At 40.7% G+C, this 24,469-nt stretch overlaps 1 protein-coding gene across 1 annotated transcript in view; it reads left to right on the forward strand.

The window, feature by feature from the left end:
• ECT2L (epithelial cell transforming 2 like) overlaps positions 1-24,469 on the forward strand; it is a 77,272-nt gene that overhangs the window by 14,530 nt on the left and 38,273 nt on the right. Inside the window, 9 exon segments of the mRNA XM_089921676.1 lie at positions 55-234; positions 844-970; positions 2,102-2,241; positions 19,215-19,265; positions 19,267-19,324; positions 19,326-19,362; positions 23,317-23,412; positions 23,415-23,570; positions 24,376-24,469. Coding sequence (XP_089777802.1) covers positions 869-970; positions 2,102-2,241; positions 19,215-19,265; positions 19,267-19,324; positions 19,326-19,362; positions 23,317-23,412; positions 23,415-23,570; positions 24,376-24,469 — 734 coding nt within the window. The 5' untranslated portion in view covers positions 55-234; positions 844-868.

The raw sequence follows: 24,469 nt of genomic DNA on the forward strand, positions 1-24,469 counted from the left end.
ATAAAGAAGTAATAAAAGTTAAATGAGGTTATACGGGGGGCCTTAATCCAATAGGACTGGTATCCTTATAAGAAGAAGAAGAAGAGATACCAGAGCACCTCCTGCACCCCACCCCGTGTGTGCTCAGAATGAAGGCCTTGTGAGAACACAGCAGGAAGACTACTGCCTGCACAACAGGAAGAGAGGCCTCACCAGAAACAACATGCTGATCTTGGACTTTCGGCCTCCAGAACTGTGAGAAAGCAAATTTTTGTTGTTCAGGCCGCCCAGTCTGTGGTGTTTTGCAGTGGCAGCCCTAGTAGACTAACAATACTGTACCCCACTAGACTGTGCTTGGATTCCCGACCCTCAGGAACTTTGAGATAATAAGAAGAGTTTGTTGTTCTGAGCTGTTAAGTTTTAGGGTAATTTGCTATGCAGCAATAGATCATTACTATATTAGCCTAACTTTTTCTTCTATATCCTCTTTGACTTATGTCCTCAAAAGCTAGGCACTGGGGTGGGGGTGGGGGGCGCCCTCTTTGAGCCCTTCAGATTCTTGCTTTCCAGAGAAAGAAAAATTCAGTATTCATGGCTGATAAAGAATCATTCCAATTTCTGAGTCATTTTGCCAGCAGAGTAAAAAACAGCTCTGGTTTGGATTCACATTTGGGTCCAGGTAGTTGAGGAGAGAATAATCGCAATGATTTAGAGTTCATGAACTCTCTGTGTATATTTGTATGGATATATATATATATATATATGAATTGCTCTAATTGTATCTATAGAAACAAATATATGTAAATGAATTGCTGTAATTCGATTATTCCTATATGGACAACATTAATATACTGGATGTTCTAGGTGTGGACGAAAATAATTTGCTGAGATGTCAGCTGGGAATTCTCCCAGGGAAAGCTTGGAAATGAAGAGCTTCCACACAAGATTCAGTGCCTGGACACCTTTTAGCAACAAGTCATTAAATTGACAGGTGAGTCACATACTCTAGAATAAGACAAGCTTTCTAAGGTGAATTTTACTGTGATATATTGGGTCTCATGTTGCCATATTTAAAATAAAATAAATACTTGTAAAGAACTTAGTTTTTGAGTCACTTTAAACAGAAATAAACCTACCCCAAAGACAGTCTCTCCTCACCCCAGTCCACGACTCCAATCTTATGGGAGGTGCAAGAGCTGCTCCCACCTTTGCCCTGTCAGCACCTCCAGAGATGAAACAGAAACCTCCAGGACACACCCTGGTTGCTGTAAGGGGGAGGAGACAAGAGAAGGTGCTTTGGTGGTATTTTGGTGTGGAGAGTGTTGATATGTTTGTTGTTTCTTTAATTCTCTCTTCCCTCTTGTGCCAACTGCATGGTTCCCTGGGGCCAGGGGATGCCCCTCCTTTGAAAGATAATGCAGGAAGTAGTCACTGGAATGGCCCAGGCAGCTCTGCCAGACCTTCATGGAAAAGGGGGCTGCCTGGGTCCTCAGAGCTCCTGCGTGGTCCAGGCGCATTCACAAGGGAAGGAGACCAGATGGGCTGGGACCAAAGCCTGACTAATAATAAAGACAGTGGGTTTATATATGTCCTGTGAGCCAAGCTGGACTGAAGTCCTGGTTTGGGGGGACGCTGGTCCTGGTGTATGTCTTTCATGGAGACGCTCCTAACAATGGCTCTTCAGCAAAATTTACTAACTTTCCTTTTGGTGGGTGCTATGAAGAGGTAGGACTATGGGTTAGTAAAATCACACCTACTTCACATGGCCCTGTTTTCACAATTAAGCAAGTAGCCAGTATGTGTTTTCAAGATGAAATGTTTGGGATCTGTTTCCCGGACCACATTAGCTTAGGTGGAAACAATAGTGAGGATCCATTACCTCTTTGGGCCCTCCTTGAGCCCCTCTGCAATTACATCCCTGCCAGCCTTTCCCACCAACCCACCCAACAAGCCTGGGCTTGCCTGCATCCCTAGATAAAAGGAGTTTAAGCTGAAGGGAGAGACCCTTACTACATATGTGAAAGTGCTTTGTGAACTGTAACGTGCAATGCAAACATTAGCTGTGAGGTTGTTAGGTTGCCTATGGATTGCTTAGCAACTAAGAACATATTGAACTGTAAAGGAAAATGTCATTTTCTCTCCCTTATTGCTCTTTCAGGAAAGAGTTGCTCTTATAAGTCATTGATTTGACCTCTGGACTAACAAGCAACATCAAGAATTCTTATTCACGATTTTTTTATGATGCACTAAATTACAATTAAGGTAAATGTAGCCTAATGATGTAATTATCTTAAAGAAAATAAAATATCATAAAATGTTCATATAACTTTTAAGAGTTTCTTTTTTTCTACAGAAAAAAAGCAACTGATTTTTTTTTTTTTTTTTTTTTGCGGTATGAGGGCCTCTCACCGTTGCGGCCCCTCCCGTTGCAGAGCACAGGCTCCAGACGCACAGGCTCAGCGGCCATGGCTCACAGGCCCAGCCGCTCCGTGGCATGTGGGATCTTCCCAGACTGGGACACGAACCCGTGTCCCCTGCATCGGCAGGCGGACTCTCAACCACTGCGCCAGCAGGGAAGCCCCAGCCAATGAATTTTTAACATTCTCTTAGTATATTAAATTCTCCTTGGAACTCTCAGACAGATAAGATATTTGAAGTAGGTACTCCGAAATATTTGTTACATGAATGAATAGATCCAAAAAATATCTGAGAAATGACAGTGGCAGCAGCATTTAGGAATATGGGCAAGATTCATATGGCAGTGGTCACTGATTGCCGTTAAGTCCTGGTTCTTCTTATTCTTTCCCTTGCATCCTATTATATCTGTAATTTATTTTAAAATACTCCAGCATGGCTGGTGTGACATGGGAAAGTGTTAGTTGAAATTACACCCAGGGGCAGCTAGTGTTCTGATCAAGAGTTAGTACTCTAGGGGTGATTAGCTAGCACTGTATTGGAAAGGTCACAGTGTTTTAGTTATACCAGATACTTTGCTAATTAGCATAGCAAATATTAGATATTAGTTATTATCAGAGCAACTAGTGGCTTGTTAACATGCTGGTTGAATGCTAGAAATGGCCTGTCTTTGGTGAAATTAAAGGTATTCAGATATGTGAACTGACCAAAATATTCCAGAGAGCCCTCTGGCATGCCTGGACCAGTCTGAAGAATCCAGCCAGGCCAGTTGGTGCTTATTAAGGATGGTTTCATCTCCAAAAAATGGCCCTGTCTGACTGGGGCTTTTCTGGTAGCCTGAGGCCACAAAAAGGATAGTAATGGAATCCTGTTTATGGAACACTGTTCTTTCTCAGTTGAATGAATCTTTCACCCAAAGGGCAGAGAGCTGGGATTTTTGTCAGGCCTACAGAGGAGGCTGTATGAAGTGGTTTGGGCTTATTTACTAAAGTTTGTTCAGTGAAACTCCAGGTAGGGATCATTTGGGGCTGCTTTCACTACAACCTGGTGGTGGGGCTTGGGGGACAGGCTAACCCTCAAACTTCTTAGATATTCACCAAAAAGTGTCAGAGTTGTGCAAGACCAAATTGGGTAATTTTAGTTTACAATACCTGCTTCTCTCAGTCTTTCTTACACTTTCACACAGTCATTTCATCTCTCCTACCTACGAACGCACCTTCTCCATTGTCAGCTTTCTCTGCATCCGTGGGGCTCCTAGTGGATTATCCCCGATGGAGTCACCAAGTCACTGGAGGGAGACAGCCATCTTCCAGGCATGTCAAAAGAGGCTGCAAAGACAGGCCACAGACAAAGAGGCTCTTCAGTCAATGCTTAAAAATCAGGAGGGGACTTCCCTGGTGGAGCAGTGGTTAAGAATCTGGCTGCCAATGCAGGGGACACGGGTTTGAGCCCTGGTCCGGGAAGATTCCACATGCCGCAGAGCAACTAAGCCCGTGCGCCACAACTACCGAGCCTGCACTCTACAGCCTGCAAGCCACAGCTACTGAGCCCACGTGCCACAACTACTGAAGCCCGCGTGCCTAGAGCCTGTGCTCTGCAACAAGAGAAGCCACCGCAATGAGAAACCCGCGCACCGCATTGAAGAGTAGCCCTTGCTCGCCGCAACCAGAGAAGAGCCCGCGCACAGCAACAAAGACCCAACGCAGCCAAAAATAAATAAATAAATAAATAAATGTATATTTTTTTAAAAAATCAGAAGGAAGGGAGATTTTTATGGTAGTCATTGGGTAGGCTTCCTTTGACTTCAATTTTGCAGCTTTCAAGATAAGAAAATAAGAGACCAAACCCTTTATCCATAATTGCTTTGTGGGCCATCCTGTTCTAGTCTCATGTATCACAAACCGAGCAATTTTAGTTGTAACCACTGGAGGTCATTAGTGATCTTGTGGTATATTTTGAGGCTCATCAATATTAGGCCTGACATTTTTTCACTGGAAACTTCATTCACTGTCTGGCACCTGAATTCTTCTTTCTGTGGGAGAAGGATATGGAACTAACCTGTTAAGTGAAATTACGCTGCTTTGTTTGACAGCAGCTGTGTTTCTGCAGAGTTATGTGTATTTCATAGTCCCATGAAGCTGTTATTACATGTTCTGGGCTACTAATTTCGGGGGAAGTTGTTTGTCAATTTCTGGTCTCTGGGTTTGGCATCCTGAAACCAGGATCTTTAATTTGTAGTGGTGGTTTTTGTTGTTGAACATCAATCAGGTCATTCCCCACAGTCTGGATGAAGTCTTTCTTACATGACTTCCTGCCATCTCTTTTGGTCAGCCATTTCTTCCCTCTTACTGACAGCTGAAGACACCATGTGCAGATGGTCTAATCCAGTTTGAGCTGTGCTTGATTTTAACCCAATCTAAAAGCCCAACTTATTTTCATTTTTAGCCTAAAGTTAATGCAATAAAATTTTAAAGTATATTTATTGAGATGTAATTCACATACATAAAATTCATGCATTTAAAGGACACAGTTCAATGGTTTTAGCAGGGGTCCCCAAGCTTTTTGGCACCAGGGACCGGTCTCGTGGAAGACAGTTTTTCCAGGGTTGGGGGGGTGGTGTTTCAGGCAGTAATGTGAGCGATGGGGAGCAATGGGGAGCGGCAGATGAAGCTTCGCTCACTTGCCCTCCGCTCACCTCCTACTGTGCGGCCTGCTTCCTAACAGGCCGTGGACTGGTACCGGTTGGTGACCCAGGGGTTGGGGACCCCTGGTTTTAGTACATTCACAGAGCTGTGCAACCACCACCACAATTTAAGTTTAGAACATTTTCATCACCCACAAAAGAAACCCCCTATCTATTAGCAATCACTCCCCATTCCAATCCCCCTCAATTCCAGCCCTGCACAACCACTAATCTATTTTATTTCTCTATAAATTTGCCTATTCCAGACTTTTCATGTAAATGGAATCATACAATATGTGGCCTTTAGTTCACCTGTTTTATAGCATATATCAAGACTTTCCTTTTTATTGCCAAATAATATTCCATAGCGTGGGTATGCCACATTTTATTTATCCACTCATCAGTTGGTGGAGATTTGGGTAGTTGCCACATTTTGGCTACTGTAAGTAATGCTGCTATGAACAACTGTGTACAAGTCTTTCTATATGGATGCTTTTCTTCTTTTAGGTATATAACTAGAAATGGAATTGCTGCATCAAATGGTAGCACTGCAATCAACTTTTAATTATTATGTGTTTTTTCTGAATTATATTTACTCCTCTAGTCCCTGTTCCCCCATAACTATGAATAAGCTTGTGAATAAAAGAGAGAATTTAGCATTATTCGAATGCCTGAAATCTTTGCATGTAAGCTCAGCTATATTTGTGCGATACCTTGCTTTTCAGACAGAGAAGCCATTGTTTTAGATGCTTTGTTTTATAATTTCTGAATAACTTTGTTTTAATTCAGGCAGTTATAAAGCTTAAACAGGATATTGAAGTACCAGTCAGAAATATGTTGTCACAGTTTTCATTAAAAGTTTCTTCTTAATCTCTATGAGATATATTCAAATATCTAAGATTTTTCTTTTCTATCCTAATAAATATTCCATATTGTTAAGACTTTGGAAATTTTCTTAAATGGAGTTTTATAATATTTAAGACATTTTTCAAAGGTTCATCTTCTTAAACCTTCCCTCTGGCAAGTTCTCCCTCTCACTTCAACTTAAATGTCACCTCCACTGGGAAGCCTTTCCTGCTCATCTTTCACCCCCATCATTTGTACAAACCTCTATCGTGGCATTTTCCCTGTACATTATGCTTATCTGTCCACACGTCTGACGGTTTCCAGTGGTGTTGTCCCCCTGCCACTTGAGTAGGCTGACCTTTCCTGTGACTCCTTAAAGGAAACTGGGCTGTTTGTGTCTGCCACACTTGAAGAAACCTATGAGAAGATTGAATCAGTCTCCTAGTCACACTGGTGGGACCGGTTTCAAACTGCTTCTGTTCAGCAAGAGGTAATGCCTCCTACAAAGGCCTTTCATTACAGGGCTGGAGCTGTTCAAACTTGTAGCTTTTCCTGGTAGGTGGGGCAACATTCATGATTCATGTAACTGCAGTCCTAAGACATGGAGTGTGTGTGTGTGTGTGTGTGTGTGTGTGTGTGTGTGTGTGTGTGTGTGTGTGTGTGTGTGTGTGTGTGTGTGTGTGTGTGTGTGTGTGTGTGTGTGTGTGTGTGTGTGTGTGTGTGTGTGTGTGTGTAGGGAGAGGGAGATCACCACCGAACAAGGATTAGCTCTTGTTGCTTGTCTCCATCAGAGTCACCTGGAAGGGGGGTTGGAGGGCAGAAAAACGTACCAAAAAACATACCAACCCATGTATAGTTAACAACGCTGTCCCGCACTCTCGCCGCAGTACACCCACCCCGTCTTCCCTGCAGCCCCTGGGAGGGCTCAGTTGAGGATGTTTATCTCGATTGTAATTTCTGAGGAAATCTGGTACATAAATTTTTCAGAGACAACACACTTCTAGATTATCCTTAAATATAGAACAGCTACATCACGCTGAGTTACTGACGTCCATGTGAAAGGACATTTTTGTGTGGAGGTGGTGGAGGGGAGAGGGGAGTATTCAGAGACCCATTGTTTTCTAAGTATCCAAGACAGGTCTGGAAACGTGGGTCATCCTGACTCTTCCCTCCCCTCAGCCCCATATTCTGGACATATTTCTGTCCTTTCACATAGATCAGATGGTCGTGGGCAACCACATATAATATTAGCATTTGCTGTTGGGTGGCTTTTAGGGGTGGATGAAGCTAAGAAAGGAAATCCTGGAGTTTGAAAGGAGAAGCCAAACCCCAAAGCTGTTTTACTGGGTGGAGGTGGGGACAGAGGGAGAGTGGGTGGTAGGACGGTCACTGGCTTACATTAGGCAAAGCCCCTGCACTTCAAGTCCTCACTTCTGGTTTTATAAGTGCTGCTACTCTCCCTTTGTAATGTTTCACTTCTCTTTACAGTATGGTAGCTCCACTTGCCATTATGTTATACACCATAGTACTTGCTTATTCATTTACCATCTGCCTATTCCACTAGAAGGTAGCTCCATGAGGGCAGGGACTTTTTCTGCTAACTCTTTCTGTCCCTAGCACTTAAAACAATACCAGGTTCATAGTAGCCACTCAATAAATGCTTGTTTGAATGAATGAAGATGTGTAAAACACTCCTAATGACGATGATAACAAAAAGGTAATCAGAACAAAGCTTTCCTTTGGTAGTTCTCTCAGAGGAAGGATTTTTTCAAGATATTACAAGTTTTAGAATATAGGATATTACTAATACTTTGCTTCATTGAAGACTTTTCATTATTTAATTAATTCAAGACCTCTATAAAGCAATTCCAAAAGGAATTTTGCATAGTAATAGTACCCAAGGGTGCCATATCGCACACCTCCAAGGGATGCTATTTCACTCTATCACCTGTGTGAATGGCACCTTCTAAACTTGTTCATTGCACAACTTCCCAAATGTAGCAGCCCTGATGATACTACCAGCCATTCATAAAGGACATGATGTTAGCTTCCAGATCTACCAAGTATCCTTTACCCTCTGCGAAGGGTCAAATCCACAGATAGTTCACGGGAAAATGGAGACAAGGTTTTAAGAGACCATTTGTCTCCATTCTGTCTTTTAAAATCTCTTTAGGAAATGTTCAGGAGGGTTGAGGCAGAATGAGAGTAGACGTAGCTCCCTGTGAGACCTAAACGGCTAGCAAGTCTTAGAAGCAGAAGGAGGATGCTCTTATTACATACAGAGCAAGTGCCTGGTGACTGCCTGTCATCTTTTGTCCTACCCTCTCTATGTATTCTTTTGATGTCATGGTCAGAATGCTTTCAAGTGCAAATAACAGAAATGGAATTCAAACCAGCCTAAGAAGAAAAGGGAATTTATTGACTTAAGATTTGTCTTCTTTAGGCTGCGCTAGATCCTTAGATTCAATGTTACCAGGGCTCACTCACTCTCTTCCTTCTCTCAGCTCTGCTTCCTTATGTGCGTTGCATAAAACTAAAAAGATAAGTGCAAGACCCTTATGAAGGAAATTAGAAATTTGTATTAAAGGGTAGTAGAAAAAAAAACCCTGGGTAAATAGATAGATATGCTATGTTTCAAGATGCCAATTCTCTCCACATTAATCTTTCAATTCAATTCAATCTTGGTACAAATCCCAAAATGGCATTTTCTTATGGACTTTGAGAAATGGAGTCTAAAGCTAATCTGGAAAAGAAAATGGACTACAACAGCTACGAAAAATTTAAATATAAAGAAAAAAATTAGTAAGAGTTGTACTACCAGATATTAAAACTACTTTTATCCATTTATGAAATATCCCCATGTAGTATCTCAAGTGTAAGGAAGCAAGGACTGAGATAAGTAAGTGCTCTGAAGGGAAGGGAAAGGGCAGGCGTCTTTAAGGGTTGGGTAGATCAGAAAGAAGCTTGGGCAGCTGGAGATCCTTCCTCTTCTTGCATCAATTCCTGTTTAGTGGGCTAGACACTGTCCATCACACACCCACACACCCATGCCATTCCCCAATTCCTCTCCATCTTCCTGACAAAACCCTTTTTTTCCCCTCAGGTATCATGTGCTTCAGGGGTGGTGGGTCACACTGACCCCCAAAGAGTGAGTCAGGGTTGGACAGAATCATGGTCATTCCATCCTCTTTGATGCGTCTGGTTTAGAAAGGGCATGTATATATTAATTCTGCCCAAGGAAACACAAGAGAGTGGCTGCTAGAGTTTCTGGGAGAGTTTTCTTCACTCTCAAAGGGACCTAAAAAGGAACTAGAGGGAAGGACATGCCCTCTTCTGCCCTATAGCCTGTGATCTCTGTTGTGTGCAGATCTCTGCTCACAACAGTCAGTCATTTGGGAACCACCTCAGGGAACAAGTTGGAGGGACCAAAGCAAATTACTGAGCAGGCAAAGTGAAAATACAGAAAATCCTTGGCCATTAGTGACACTGAGTTCTTGAATTCACTAACCCTGGAGCTATCCTGATTTCCCTTATTTAAGGAAAGTGAAAGGAAGATAAATAGGTTTAAAAATGGTCCATAATAGTCCATTTATCTAGTTGTCACTTCTCTTGTTATACCAACTCTCCAGAATCTAGCTGAGAACCAGCCAGGTTTGGAAAAACAAAAAGCATTTAGCAGTCAAACTGATGTCTTTTACACATAGGAGAGAGCACATCAGACCCTCATGCAGAGTCTAAGTATTTAATTAATTCAGGGCTTCAAATAGGATTATACATTCTCCTAAGGACACCATACATGTATCCAACACTCTGTACTTTGGCATCACCGTCAGGATCTTCTAGGCTGCCTCTTCTACCAGTGGGCCGCCAAGTTCACCAATGTTGAGGAGGGTGAACCCGTTAGAGTCACTTGGAGTTTGTTAAAAACATGAACTATGAGCCTCACCCATAGACATTTTGGCTCAAAACACCTGGGATGGGGCTGAGGAAGCTGTTTTTACTAAGTTCCCATGGTGATTTGGTATCCAGCCAAGGGTAAGACACAAGGCCTGGGTGACCTAAAGGCCCCAAGGCTTCTTCCACCTTTTCATCTACTCCTTCTTGGAGGCTGGAACACAGATGGTATGAGTGTCCCATCCCTCCTATTCTCTATTAGCAAAACAAAATTATTTGTTCTGTTTCTGTAGATTTTTCATGTTTCACTTGCAGTACTTCTTAGTGGTTTTAGACTGTTTCATTGTAAGTAATCTTAAACTTGACACAAATAATAAAAGAAATATTTGACTCTCATGTAATTGGAAAACCCATAGGTAGGTTTGGCTGCAGTTGAAGCTCGATCCAGAGATTCAGCAATTAAACGACTTGCTTCTTTCTGGCCCTCTGCTCTGCCTTCAGCAGTCATGGCGTCATTATTATGGCTCCTCATTTGTGTCCAGAAGAAAAGAATTCTCTGTTTGGTCTCCCTCTGGACTACTTTGGGTCCATGCCCCCTCCTGCCAGTGGCTGTGGCCACGGGATTGACCCACATGAATTTCATTAGCTTTGACCATGTGCTTTTTGGAGTCAGGAATGAAGTCAGCTCCTGTAGAAGCACATGGACCACCAAATAGGAACTGAAGTTATTTTATCTAAAGAAGAGGAAGTAAATGATGGATGACAAAAGCTAAAGTCTATTCATGCAGCATTCAACAAATATTTACCGAGGGTCTACTGTATATCAAGCATAGTTCTGGGTGAGTGGGATTCAACACTAAACAGAGTGTAAGAGACCCCTACCCTCTGAAGTTCATATTTTAGTAGACTAAAACTTGGCCTAAAATGGAACAAGAGGGATGTTCATGCACCTCACTGGATATCTGACAGTACAACGTAGCACCGCTGGAAATAATTGGGGGTGCTTTGCATGTCTCAGAAGTTAGAGCACTGTGGTAGACTGGATAATTGTCTCCAAAGATGTCCAGGCCCTAATCTCTGGAACCTATGAGTGTTATCTTGTACAGCAAAGGGACTTTGCAGATGTGATTAAGAATTTGTGTTGGGGAGATTATCCTGCATCACTGGAGCTCAACATAATCACAATGGTCCTTATAAGGGATGCAAGAGACATCAGAGTCGGAAGAGAAAATGATGTGATGATGGGAGAGATGGAGAGACTTGAAGATCCTATGCTTCTGGTTTTGAAGATAAAGGGGACCTGAGCTGAGGAATAGAGACAGCTACTAGGCCCTGAACGAGACAAGAAAACAAGTTCTCCCCTTAGAGCTTGCAGAAAAAAACCAGCCCTGCCAACACCCTGACTATAGCCCCGTGAAACTGATTTCAGACTTGTGATCTCCAAAAGTCTGAGAGAATACATTTGTACTGCTTTAAGCCACTAAGTTGGTGGTAATTTGTTATAATAAACAGGAAATTAATACAAGCAGTGATTTTCTCTTCCTGTTTTTCAACTTTTTTTTTTCATTCTTTATTCTAATGTACACATATCTATTTACCCCCTGCTAAGTTACAAGCACCATACCAGATGCTGGGGACAGAGCAGCAAACAAGACGGCTGCCATACCTTTTGTTTACGGGGCTTCCAGTCCAGTGGAAGAGAAAGACTTTAAATGGTGAATGAGTCCAAAAAAGGACTAAATTTGAGGGTCAGCAAGAAAGGAAACACAAAAATAGTGCTTAGGTTACACTTCAGTGCACATCAAGTGTAAAGGATACAGGTTTCGGCAAAGAATATGAGATGGCGTGAAGCAGGCAGGGCTCAGTGGGCGAGAGTAGTGTCCCACGGGGAAGTGTTTGGGGAGCAGGAATGGTCAGCCTGTTGGGAAGGTGAGAGGATTCTGGCAGTACCCCAGAAATACCACCCCAAAAACCCACTAACATCGCCTTATAGTGTTACCTACATTGTTGCAAAAGTAGCTTTTTACTAGCCACATGACTTGGATCTACCATGCTGGTTCCAGAGAAAGTTTCTTACTCCTTCCTCAGGACCCTACTGCTTCATTGGCCACAAGTCATATAATAATAAGAATCACACAAGGGAAGTCATCCTGCACTCATGTAGTGATGTCACATCCATGTGCATGCATTATCCTTTATTTTCCACCACCCAAGGGCAGGCATGGCCAACCCAACAGATATCAAAGAAATAGCCACGGTGATGCTAAGTGACAAAGGAAAAGTAACTGGGACCTCACCTAGTCCAGGGGCTCAGGGAAGCCTTCCCTGAGGATTTGACATTTAGGCTGGATTCTGAAGGATGTGTAGGAAATAGACAAGACATTTTTTACCATTCAGTGGTAAAATCAGGCCTTTGGAGACACACTGGAAAGTTTAAATAAGCAAAAAGAGGAAACTACCAATCACCCATAATTGTACCAACTAAGTGTAACCTAATTTTTTATGCTTTTATGTACCCATTTAACTATTTACAAATCAGAATATACAAATTATTTTTAAAGCTTAAAATAAAAAACCCTTCAGTCGCCCTCCTTATTGCTGTACCCACACCCAGCTTTGCTCTCGCTCACTGGAGAGCTCAGCGCACGGTTCTGCATTTTCTGTCCACCCCAGACCTGGTCGTTATGCTGTGTGACACTGGCCTCCATGTGGAAATCCACCCAACACAGACCCTTACCACGCCATGGAGCATGTGTCAAGCCACCAGACAAGACGGGGAGGTGCCGCTTGGGCCACTAGAGTGCAGGGACCTCTGCCAAAGGCACTCGGCCCTCTCCAGGTCACCTCCCCCATCTGCTCCTCAGCCATTTCATCACAATTCGGGCAGCGTCCTTCTATTTCTTATCACAAACTTCAGAGCAGAGAATTAGATTCAAGTCCCATATCGCTAAGCTTATTAGTTTTGCAAAGCACACATTGTGCGTGGCGCTGCGAGGCGCTATCATGAATTATTCCAATGAAGCTATCTTTGTCACAACAAACGAGCGAAGCACATTTTCTTCACTGTCTCCTCACATGCTGGTATTTCTCTTCACGGATTTCTTACTTTGTGACATTAACTAAAATGCAATGAGCCACAATGTCATTACCGCAAACCACCCTAGTTCTCTGCTCCTCATGTACTGACTTTTTTTTTTTAATGTGACTGAAGCATTTTATTTCCTTCTTGCTTAAAATCCATTATACTCGAATGTGTCCTTGCAGCAGCACAGACTAGGAACAAATATAAAATATGTATGATTAAGGTTTACTTTAAAAAGCAATTAAGGCTCAATTCTTTTGCTTGGCTGGGATGGAACAGTAGATGCTGTGAAGGTGGGCACAAAGACTCTGAAGATACTGAGACCCATCTCTGAAAAGGAGGCTGAAAACGTTTCTGTTTTGCATCTTATTTTATTGATCTTAGAGTTCCAAATGAGAGCAAGTTGTCTCTCAAGGGCCAGTGGAATGACTATGAAGCAGGAGTTAAGGTCACGAATCCACTGGGATTAACTGTCCTTGGTGTGGTCACAAGTCTCATTCAGTTTGAACGTTAATCTCTATCAATACTGAGAAGACTCCTAAGGGACACCTGTGCTGTCAGCACACACACAGCTCCGTTCTTTTTCCTCCCACTTACACCCCGACTCCCGCCCTCTCTCCAGACTGCCCTGCCAACAGGTTCATTTTAAGCCACTCTGTTTTGTCTCCAGTTATGACAAAGCTGCATGGACAAGGACCAAGAAAAAGCAGTGACTTAAAGTCAGGGGAGTAGAAATACACAAAAATAACAGGCAATCATTAAACCTTGGAACTGAAGCAGGTAGCTGCTTCTTAAAAACAAACAAGAAAACAACAAAAAAAACCCACTTTTTACAATATTGTTTAACTTACAAAAATAGTGTAAACAATTCCTCTAAACTTTTCATCTGGATTCCTTGATTGTTAACATTTTACCATTTTTACCTTATTATTTCAAATATTTGAGAGTGAGCTGTAAACGTAACGCCCCACTAACCCTAAGCATTTCAGTATGATTCCTAAAAAGCAAGCAAACTGCTGAAAACTCACAGTACATCCTGCAATGTTGGGAAATCAGCATTGGTTCAGCACTACTGTCCAGTGCACAGACTCCATTCAATATTCCTGATTGTTCCAACGGTGTCCTTTATAATCGTCCTTTCCTTCTCAGTCCAAAATCCAATCTAAGGTCATCTGTTGTATTTAGTTTTCATGTCTCTACATCCACCTTCGATGTGGAGCAATTGCTCAGTTTTTCCTCATCTTTTCTTCCTTGACACTTTTGAAGAGCATAGATCTGCTACTTTGTTTAATGACCTTCCGTTTGTGGTTGGCTGATATTTCCTCAAGACGACACTGAGGTCATGCATTCTTGGCAGGAATAACACAGACTTAATGCTATGTTCTTCTCAGTGGATCATATTGGGGGAATAGCATGTCAATTTGTCCTACTGTTTATGATCTTAACTTTACCACTTGGTTAAGACGGTTAATTATTAAGTATTTAGTATTTATTAATTAATAAGTAACTAAGAAGTATTTGAGTGATTAGTTTTAACTTAATTAAAAAGTATTTGAATCTATGCAAGTATTTTTTTCCTCGTCAAACTTTTACTTACTAGTTTTAGCATACATGGATGATTCTTACCTGAAGCACTTATTACTGTATTGGTACCAAGTGGTGATTTTCTCATCTCTTAATTCCTTCTACATGTATGAATTGGTGTTGTGTAGCAAGGTAGAACATTTCCTTTCCCAAGACTTGTAAGTGAGGCTCCAGTTAAGCCAAAAGTTCGTTAACTCATGGTCAAGACTGTCTCTGGGTCTAATGGATATTCAACAATGTGTTGGTGAGGGTAACTAAGGTCTTGTTTGTACCTAATTGGAGGTGTCATTTTCATTTCACATTGAAACTTTCTGAGGCTTGACCCACTCTATGGCAATTCAGGTCAGAGAAGATCCGCTGCAGGATGAAGTCTGTTCAGAGTTACCGCTTTTCTTTCAGTGAGTTAATCTGAGTCCGTTAGGACCAAGTAATTGGGCAGCGGTAGCCACTTAGTAGCGAGAAGAAGTCTTGTATTCCCAGTGGCCTTAGGTAAACGAGTTCTGGTGGGTTCTTACACCAAAGTTTCCAATCAGCTGTGAGACTGGCCACAAATATCTAATTCTGCTGAGTTTGGAGGAGATCGGGAGTTTCAGGGAAAAGCTAGATTTGCTCATACCTGGATTGCCATCTGGTGGCTTTTTGGGGCTTTAGCAGATGTTTATTGCTCATTATATACAGAGGACAATCAGGTAGTCAGTGTCCTGTTTTGTGTACAGCTGTTGGCTGCAGAGCCAGCACTACATCCTTCATGGGCCATGAAACGTTTCTTTGGCCTAAGATCTATATAGCTTCCAAGATGACCCCTTGAGTAGGGTCTTGGATTTCGTATTCATTCAAGATCTGTCTGTACTTAGGTGGCATGCTTGTAAGAAGTTTACTTCTTCTGGATCCTCACTTACAAGTCTTTCTTGATGGATGTCATATTTAAAAAGTTTTCTTTATGAATGTCACATTAAAAAATTGTTGAATGTTAAGGTATGATGATAGTATTATATGCAGTATATGTTTAAAATTTTTTTATTATTAGTATTTAGTGATAGGGAATTCCCTGGTGGTGCAGTGGTTAGGGCTACATGCTCTAACTGCCAAGGACCTGGGTTCTATCCCTGGTCGGGGAACTAAGATCCCATAAGCCACGAGGTGCGGCCAAAAAATAAACCCCAAAACCAAAAAACAACATATTATGTATCGATACACACTGAAATATTTATGGATGAAATTATATGATGTCTTGGGACTTCCTTGGTGGCGCAGTGGTTAAGAATCCACCTGCCAGTGCAGGGGACATAGGTTCTATCCCTGGTCTAGGAAGATCCCACATGCTGCGGAGCGACTAAGCCCACACGCCACAACTACTGAAGCCCTCTCACCTAGAGCCCATGCTCCGCAACAAGAGAAGCCACGGCAATGAGAAGCCCGCGCACCACAACAAGAGTAGCCCCCGCTCGCCGCAACTAGAGAAAGCCCGCGTGCAGCAACGAAGACCCAACGCAGCCAAAAGTAAATAAATAAATTTTTAAAAAGTATAATTAAAAAAAAAAGAAATTATATGATGTCTTGGATTTGCTTTAAAATGATATCGGCATGAGCGAGGAAGAAGAAAAATAGGATGTAGCAGAAACCAGATTGGCTACAGGATGATAATTATTTGAATTAATTAATGGGGTCATAATAGTATTACAAATATTACTGTGAGATAAAGGCATTTTCAAATAAAAGGAAACTGACAAGATTTGTTGTCAGAAGACCTGCAGTAAAGAAATGCTAAAGGAAGCTCTTCAGGCTAAGGAAATTGATACCAGATGGAAACATGGATTTATAAACAGGAATGAAGAGAACAGGAAATGATAAATGTGTGAGAAGATATAAAATTTTGAAGTTATTTTAGAGACATATGACTATTTAAAGCAAAAGCAATGTATTGTGGGGTTTATAACATAAGTAGATGCAGTAGAGATAACAACAAAAGCACAAACGATGGTGAGAATTATATTGTTGCACTGGTCTTTAATTTTATATGAATATTACCTCTAAGTAGACTACAAAAAATTAAAGATGCATATTATACTTCCTAGCAACAACTTATAAAACTAATGCAAAGATATCCTAAAAAGCTAATAAAGGAATTAAAATGAAATACAAAAATATGTATTAACGCAAACCAAGGCAGGAGAGGAGGAATAAAGGCTCATAAGACAGATGGGACAACCAAACAACAAATAACAAAATTGAGACTTGGGTTCAACTATAACAATAATTATATTAAATACAAGCAGACTAAACCCTCAAATAAAGGCAATGGTTGTCAAATGAGCTAAAAAAATTTCATTGTATATTGACTATGAGGGATATACTTTATTTTTAAAATTTATTTATTTTTTTGCGGTACGCGGGCCTCTCACTGTTGTGGCCTCTCCCGTTGCGGAGCACAGGCTCTGGACGCGCAGGCTCAGCGGCCGTGGCTCACGGGCCCAGTCTCTCCGCGGCATGTGGGATCTTCCCGGACCGGGGCACGAACCCGCGTCCCCTGCATCGGCAGGCGGACTCTCAACCACTGTGCCACCAGAGAAGCCCCGAGGGATACACTTTAAATATAAAGGCACTGATTGGTAAAGTATAAGGATAGGAAAAGATACACCATGCTGATAGTAAGCATATAAAAGTAGGATGGCAATATTAATATCAGACAAAATGGACTTCAAGACAAGGAGTATTACCAGAGAGATAGGTAGAGATGGACATTTTATAATAAGAAAAGTAACAATTCATCAAGAAGTCATAACAATTATAAATGTTTATGTACCAAATAACAGAGTTTCACATTACATGAAACAAAAACTGATGGAATAGAGCTAAAGAAAAAAATCAGTATGAATATAGAAGAACTGAGCAATCTTCTTATCCACCTTGAACTAACATTTATAGAAACTAGACACAACAATTTCCAAATATATGTTCTTTTTATGAGCAAAGTAACATTTATACCTTTATACCTCATTTCCTGGTCCACAAACTAAGACTCAATACATTTCAAAATGGTTGAAATCTTATTAAGTATATTCTTTAACAACAATGCAATAAATTTTGGGATTAATAAAAATAAAACATCTAGAAAATCCCCAAACATTTAGAAACTAACAGCACTTATAAATAACCTATGGTCAAAGAAGAAATCACAAGGGAAATTAGAAAATATTTCAAGTTGAATGACAATGAATATACAACATGGCTAAGCATGTGGTCTGCAGCACAGCTTAGAGGGAAAACAATATAATGTAAATGTTTATGTTAATGAGAAAAAGCATTTAAAATTAATGATCTCAACTTCCCCCTTAAGAAACTAGGGGAGGGACTTCCCTTGTGGCACAGTGGTTAAGAATCCTCTTGCCAATGCAGGGGACACGGGTTCGATCCCTGGTCTGGGAAGGAGCAACTAAGCCTGTGCACTGCAACTACTGAGCCCACACACTGCAACTACTGAAGCCCGCGTGCTCTAGGGCCCTTGCTCCGCAACAAAAGAAGCCACCACAAGCCCACACACCACAACGAAGAGTAGCCCATGCTCACCGCAACTAGAGAAAGCCTGTGTGCAGTAACAAAGACCCAACACAGTCAAAAATAATTAAATTAAAAAAAAAAAAAACTAGGGGAAAAATATAGCAAATTACACCCAAAGTACATAGAAAGAGAGAAATGAAAATAAGAGTGGAAATCAATAAAATAGAAAATGAACAAACAATAGAGAAAATCTATGAAAACAAAAGCTGGTTTGTTACAAGTAGTAGTAAAATCAATGAACTCCTAGGAAGAGTAACCAAGGATAAAAGAGAGAAAATGTGAATTAGTAATATCAGGAATGAAAAAGGGGATGTTGCTATAGATTCTATAAACATTTGAAAAAAAAAGAAAATTAGCAACAATGTTTTATTAATAAGTTCAACAATTTAAATAGTTGTTTTATAGATTCCACGTACATGGTACATGAGTTGAGACAGTTTACTGCTCCCTTTCCAATACGTATACCTTTCATTATTTTTTTCTTTCCTTATTGAACTGGCTACAACCTCTATTCCATGTTAAAGTAGAGCGTGTAGTCAACCTTGCTTTGTTAGGAGGAAGGCGTTTACTATTTCACTACTAAGTGTGATGGAGCTATATAGGTTTTTATTCTAATTGCATTGGGAAGTCACTGTAGGGTTTTACTTGCATGAGTGACATTATCTAATTTACATTTTTATAAACCACTTGGGCTGCTGTGTGGAGAATGGGCTCTAGGAAGACTGGAGTGGAAGCAGGGAGGCAATCAGGAGGCAGCTGCAACCGCCCAGGAGAGAGGTGGAGGTGCCCTGACTAGAGTGAAGGCTGGGAGGTGGAGAGAAGTGGCTGGGATGGGGGACATATTTGAGGCATGTATATCTATAGAGCCGACAGGACTTGCTGATTTATTGAATTTGGATAAAGAAAAAGGAAAAAACCCATATTTATATCAAACAACTATGTTTATTTCAGACTTTTTTCCCCTGTGGATTTTAGATATTTTTGTAATGCATCTTGCTCTTTAGAATGGATCATTGAAAGTGGATACTTAAAAATCTAGCCTTATGTTATTTAGGACTTAATTTTTTAATAGGTAGAACACTAGAGAAAGAACAGTGACCAATATTTATACTGGATTTTAATCAATTTTAGATATTAGTGATCTGAACTAAATTTCTGCATTTTTCTTTTTAGGGTTGTCCAAGACTGGTTTTCAGAAAGGATGCAAGTGGCCAAAGTGGATTTCTCTACCACGCTTCATTTCTCTATGTATCTTTTCCTTTCCAAAAGATTTGTGTGCAGCTGGCACAAGTCAGCTGGCCCTGGAAATTTTTAACTGAACAGCTTTACCACTTGTAATTTCCTAGTAATAGGGCCCAAATGCAGCTGTCATCTGTAATGAGGTGATTGGGGTAGCTCCCTTTCCTGAAGATAATAACTGAGCGTATCTGAACCATAATTAACTTACCCCTAAGAGAAAAAAATGGGGATGAATTAAATACAGTAATTTATTTTATAAGTCAGAGGGATATACACTTTTCTAATAATTCATGTAATTTTAATAATCTTTAAATACTCAATTTAGTTATTTAGAAACTATCTTGGTTAAGAAGTCCATTTTTTTGTGAAAAATTACTTAAACTTTGGTTTTTACATGATATTGTTTTATTCATGATAACCCACCTCAAAAATTGCTATACAACCACAACTTTAACTGCTCCTCTTTGGCTAACATCTGTTGAAGAATATAAATCTAGATCTACATCCTCTGCCATTATCTCTGCATTTGGCCTGTTTGTCTCCTCTTTTTCTTTTAAAAGACTTAATGAAATGTAAAGGTAGACATACTTTAAATACAAGTCAATAATTTACTCCTTTAACTTATACAAACTTTCCAGAATGGGCTTATGTTGAGATTCTGATCTTGGAGAATACTTGGCTCTCCATGGAGGGGCCACATGCAAAAGGCAACTGTGAGCCCTGGATTTAGAGCATTTATGAATCCAAGCTTAGTGTTCCCATGGTATATTGTTTCCTCTTTTTACTTTCAACCTTTCTGTGTCCTTATATTTAAGGAACATGTCTTATAAACAGAATATGGTGGTGGTGGTTTTCTTTTAACATGTGACAATCCTTGACTTTTAGCTGGGGTAATTTAGTCTGTTCACATTTATGTAACTACTGATATATTTGGGCTTAAGTCCAACATTTTACGATTTTAATTTATTTTATATTTTGTTTTACTCCTTGTCTCTTTTAGGATTAGCTTAAATATTTTTTAGGTTAATTGTAAATTCTTCAGCAGTTCTCTCTTTTTTTTTTTTTTTTTGGTACGCGAGCCTCGCACTGCTGTGGCCTCTCCCGTTGCGGAGCACAGGCTCCGGACGCACAGGCCCAGCGGCCATGGCTCACGGGCCCAGCTGCTCCGCGGCATGTGGGACCTTCCCGGACCGGGGCACGAACCCGTGTCCCCCGCATCTGCAGGCAGACTCCCAACCACTGCGCCACCAGGGAAGCCCTTTAGCAGTTCTCTTATGGCTACCATAGAGATTACACCACTTATCCAGGGTTATTTTACCACCTCTAAGGTAATGGAAGGAGCATAGAACTCTTAAACTCTGTCTGCTTCCCTGCTCGGTTTGTACGCTTTTGTTTTCAAATATTTTAGTTTTACTCATACATACATATATAAAATACACAAACACACATTAAAAATATATATATATATTAACCTCACAAGGCTTTACTACTATTGCTTTATATAGTTAATATTTATTTATGAGTAACCACTTCAAAAAAATTTTTTTTTCAAAGTTGCATTGTGGTCAGAATATATACTTTATTTTTTTTAAAGTAATTTTATTATTTATTTACTTATTTATTTTTTGGCTGCATTGGGTCTTCGTTGCTGCACGTGGGCTTTCTCTCTAGTTGCAGCGAGCAGGGGCTACTCTTTGTTGTGGTGCACAGGCTTCTCATTGCGGTGGCTTCTCTTGTTATGGAACACAGGCTCCAGGCACATGGGCTTCAGTAGTTGTGGCATGCAGGCTCAGTTCTGGCTCGCAGGCTCTAGAGTACAGGCTCAGTAGTTGTGGTGCACGGGCTTAGGTGCTCCGTGGCATGTGGGATCTTCCCAGACCAGGGATCAAACCCGTGTTCCCTGCATTGGCCGGCAGATTCTTAACCACTGCACCACCATGGAAGTAACCACTTTTTCTGTTGTTCTTTATACCTTCCTGCATCTCTGATTTTCCTTTTGGGATCAATTTTCTTCTGAATTCTCTTTAATATTTATTTTAGTGCAGCTTGCTGCTGACAGAGTCTCAGTTTTTGTCTGAAAATGTCTTTATTTCACCTTCAAATTTGAAGGGTATTTCCACCAGGAATTTGAACTCTAGGTTGGCAGTTAATTTTTTATAGAACTTTGAAAATGTTCCATTGTTCTCTCATGTTTTTGGAGAAGTAGGGGGTTTTATTGTTGGTCCTTTAAAGGTAATATTTCTGTTTTCTCTAGCTGCTTTTAAGATCTTTTTCTCTGTCTTTTGTTTTCTGCAGTTTTATTACAATGTACCTGGAGGGGTGTGTGTATGTGTGTGTGTGTGTGTGTGTGTGTGTGTGTGTATTTATCCTGTTTTGTATTTTGCATTGATTTTTTAATTGGGGGTTTTAATGTCTTTTATCAGTTTTGCAAAGTTCTCAGATGCTATCTCTTCATATATTGCCTTTGCTCCACTTTCTCTCTTTTTCTTCTGGGTTTCAATACATTTGTTTTTGGTTTTGGTTTTTTTTGCGGTACGCGGGCCTCTCACTGTTGTGGCCTCTCCCGTTGCAGAGCACAGGCTCCAGACGCCCAGGCTCAGCGGCCATGGCTCACGGGCCCAGCCGCTCCGCGGCATGTGGGATCTTCCCGGACCGGGGCACGAACCTGCGTCCCCTGCATCGGCAGGCGGGCTCTCAACCACTGCGCCACCAGGGAAGCCCTGGGCTTCAATACATTTGATTGATTCACCATGTCCCGTAAGTTTCATATTCTCTAATGTGCCTTTTCCATCATTTTGGCCTTCAGTGTTTCAGTCTAGATTTCTCTTCTGGCCTAGCTTTCAGTTTCCTAATTATCTCTTCAGCTGGATTCTAATTCGCTCTTAAACTGGTCCATTGAGTTCTAAATTTGTTATTATATTTTTTAGTTCTAGAGTGTCAATTTGCTTACTTTGCCAAAATTTTCCACCCAGCAATTTAATTTCTTAGGCATAGTAATTACAGGGCTTTTTTAAAGTTCATGTCTGATAATTACAACTTTTGGATCTTCTGAGGGTCTCTATTTATTAAAAAACAAAAGAAGAAACAAACAGTTCTTGTCTTTTTGCATGCCTGATAGTTTTGGTTGAGTACCAAATATTGAATATAAAAAATCGATGCAATAATTTGAGTTGCCGGATGATATTATCTTCCTCCAGAGAGATCTTGCTTTTGCTTCTGGCATTTGGTTAGGCTAGGAATTGCTCACTTAAATTCAATCAGAGAGTATTTCAAAGCTAGTTTCAGTCTAATTCCTTGTCATCCTTACTGAAAAGGATTCAGCTAAAAGCCTGGTGTCATTACCAGGGCTATTTCCCTTAGTGGGCCCTGAATTTAAATTTGTTTCCTCTCTTCCCTGCAAAAATACCTAAAATTCTTAACAGCTTCTAAGTCTTTCAGTCATAACTTCCTTCTCTGCTTCTCAGCCTTAGTTTTACTTTGGAACTGTCAAGTGCCTTGAAGTGAAAAGTGAGGCCAAATCAGGATATTACCTCTCTGGGATTCCCTCCTCTCTGAGGTCTTGGTTGCACAAGTCCTTATTGAATTGGTAGCTCAAGTCATTGTTTTATAGTATTTTGTCTGAATATTTGATTAGATGAAACTACATGAAATTTGCAGTTTTCATATCTCAAAACTGGTTGCCTATTGGCAATATCATACGGGTCCCAGTGGGAGGGTTGGTCTGAGACAAACTACTATACCATTGCTAGAAGCAGAATTCTCAAAATCTGGGGTTAAAGTAACCAAATGCTATGAGAGCATTGAATAAGTGTACAAAGATGACTAATACATATATTCATATATAATAAACATGTTCATCAAAGAATATTTTTCCTGTGTAGTAAGGTGTATGCTTCTTATTTCTCAGAGTCAAGTTTAGATGGCAAGTCAACTGCACTAGAAATCTCAGTGTAATAAGAAAAATGATCTGTGTACCGGAAAAGATTATTACTGGGAAATGGTCCTTGTAACTTATGTTTCTCATTTCTTTTTCTGAAGGATTGCTTATGGATGCCCAAATGCATGAAGTTTGGATGGTTTCTGCCCTATACGCCAACAGATAATGAGTATGGTGCTTGGAAGCACCATTACATTGCTGTGTGTCCAACCTAGATTGGCTAACCCCTAGGGAAGCCGCAGCTCTTTATGGGACCCTGAATGAACCCAAAACAGAAGATGAGCAACTACAGGAGAGGCAAAGAGAAAAGTGCCTAAGGAAAATAATTTGGGAGAAAATTGCACTACAAAAGAGTGAGTGGCATTTTACAACTTTATATCTTAACCAAGTATTGTAGAAACCAATGGATTTACATACAAATTCCCACAGAAGATAGCGAGGTCTTTCTGAAACAGCCTGTAGGTGGCATTCTCTAAAGTATCTCAGGACAAACTCTTTTTTTCTTCACTATTAATTAAGAAAAACAAAAAGATTTCTGATAAAATATGTAAGGTCAAATGTCAGTGCCTCTGTGAGACCAAAAATAAGGAGAGGGAAGTACGAATACAGGCAAAAGCAAATAAATAGGATCAGGACAATTCGGAAGAATTAGGATCGGTGAAAAAGGAGGAAAAATGAAAATGGCAACGGAAGCAGGAATAATGACTTTTTTTTTTAAAGTGGAAAGGGAGTAAGGATGAGACACTCTCTGAGCTAAGCCTTCTGATTTACACGGTGTGTAAAGGTAATGAGCAAACCTGATTTGAGTTCTCCCATCCTTTTTTTTCACTTACTCACCCTCTGCGAGATTGTAACAAATGGGAAATTACTTGAAGCCAAGAAGGCCAAAAATGAGGTAAAGCCTACAAACTGATGAACTGGTTTCTACAAGAAAAGAGTTGCTTATTCTCTGAGCTTGTTTCTTGACCTGAAGTGACTGGTAACTTGCAGCCACAGAGCCGAGAGGATAAGAAAGCCAAAGAGTGTAAAAAGTGGCTCTAATTACTGCCATCTGGAATACTGCCTTGGAACAGCTTTATTTTTATGCCATTAACTGTGTAGACTTGGCTGGGAGAAGCATGAAGTAAACAGCCGAGCCTGCTGCTGTTTGTTTTTCAGAAGATTTGTTCAAAGTTCGACCCCCTTGGGTGAATGGAACATGCTGCTCTAGATTGTTCGAATCCAAATGCCAACCACGTCTCTCCCAAACTGT

Source organism: Delphinapterus leucas, chromosome 12 (assembly GCF_059928025.1).
Source record: "Delphinapterus leucas isolate spDelLeu-1000000601 "Yukka" chromosome 12, BTC_Dleu_Yukka2, whole genome shotgun sequence".
In the NCBI taxonomy this organism is placed as follows: Eukaryota; Metazoa; Chordata; class Mammalia; order Artiodactyla; family Monodontidae; genus Delphinapterus; species Delphinapterus leucas.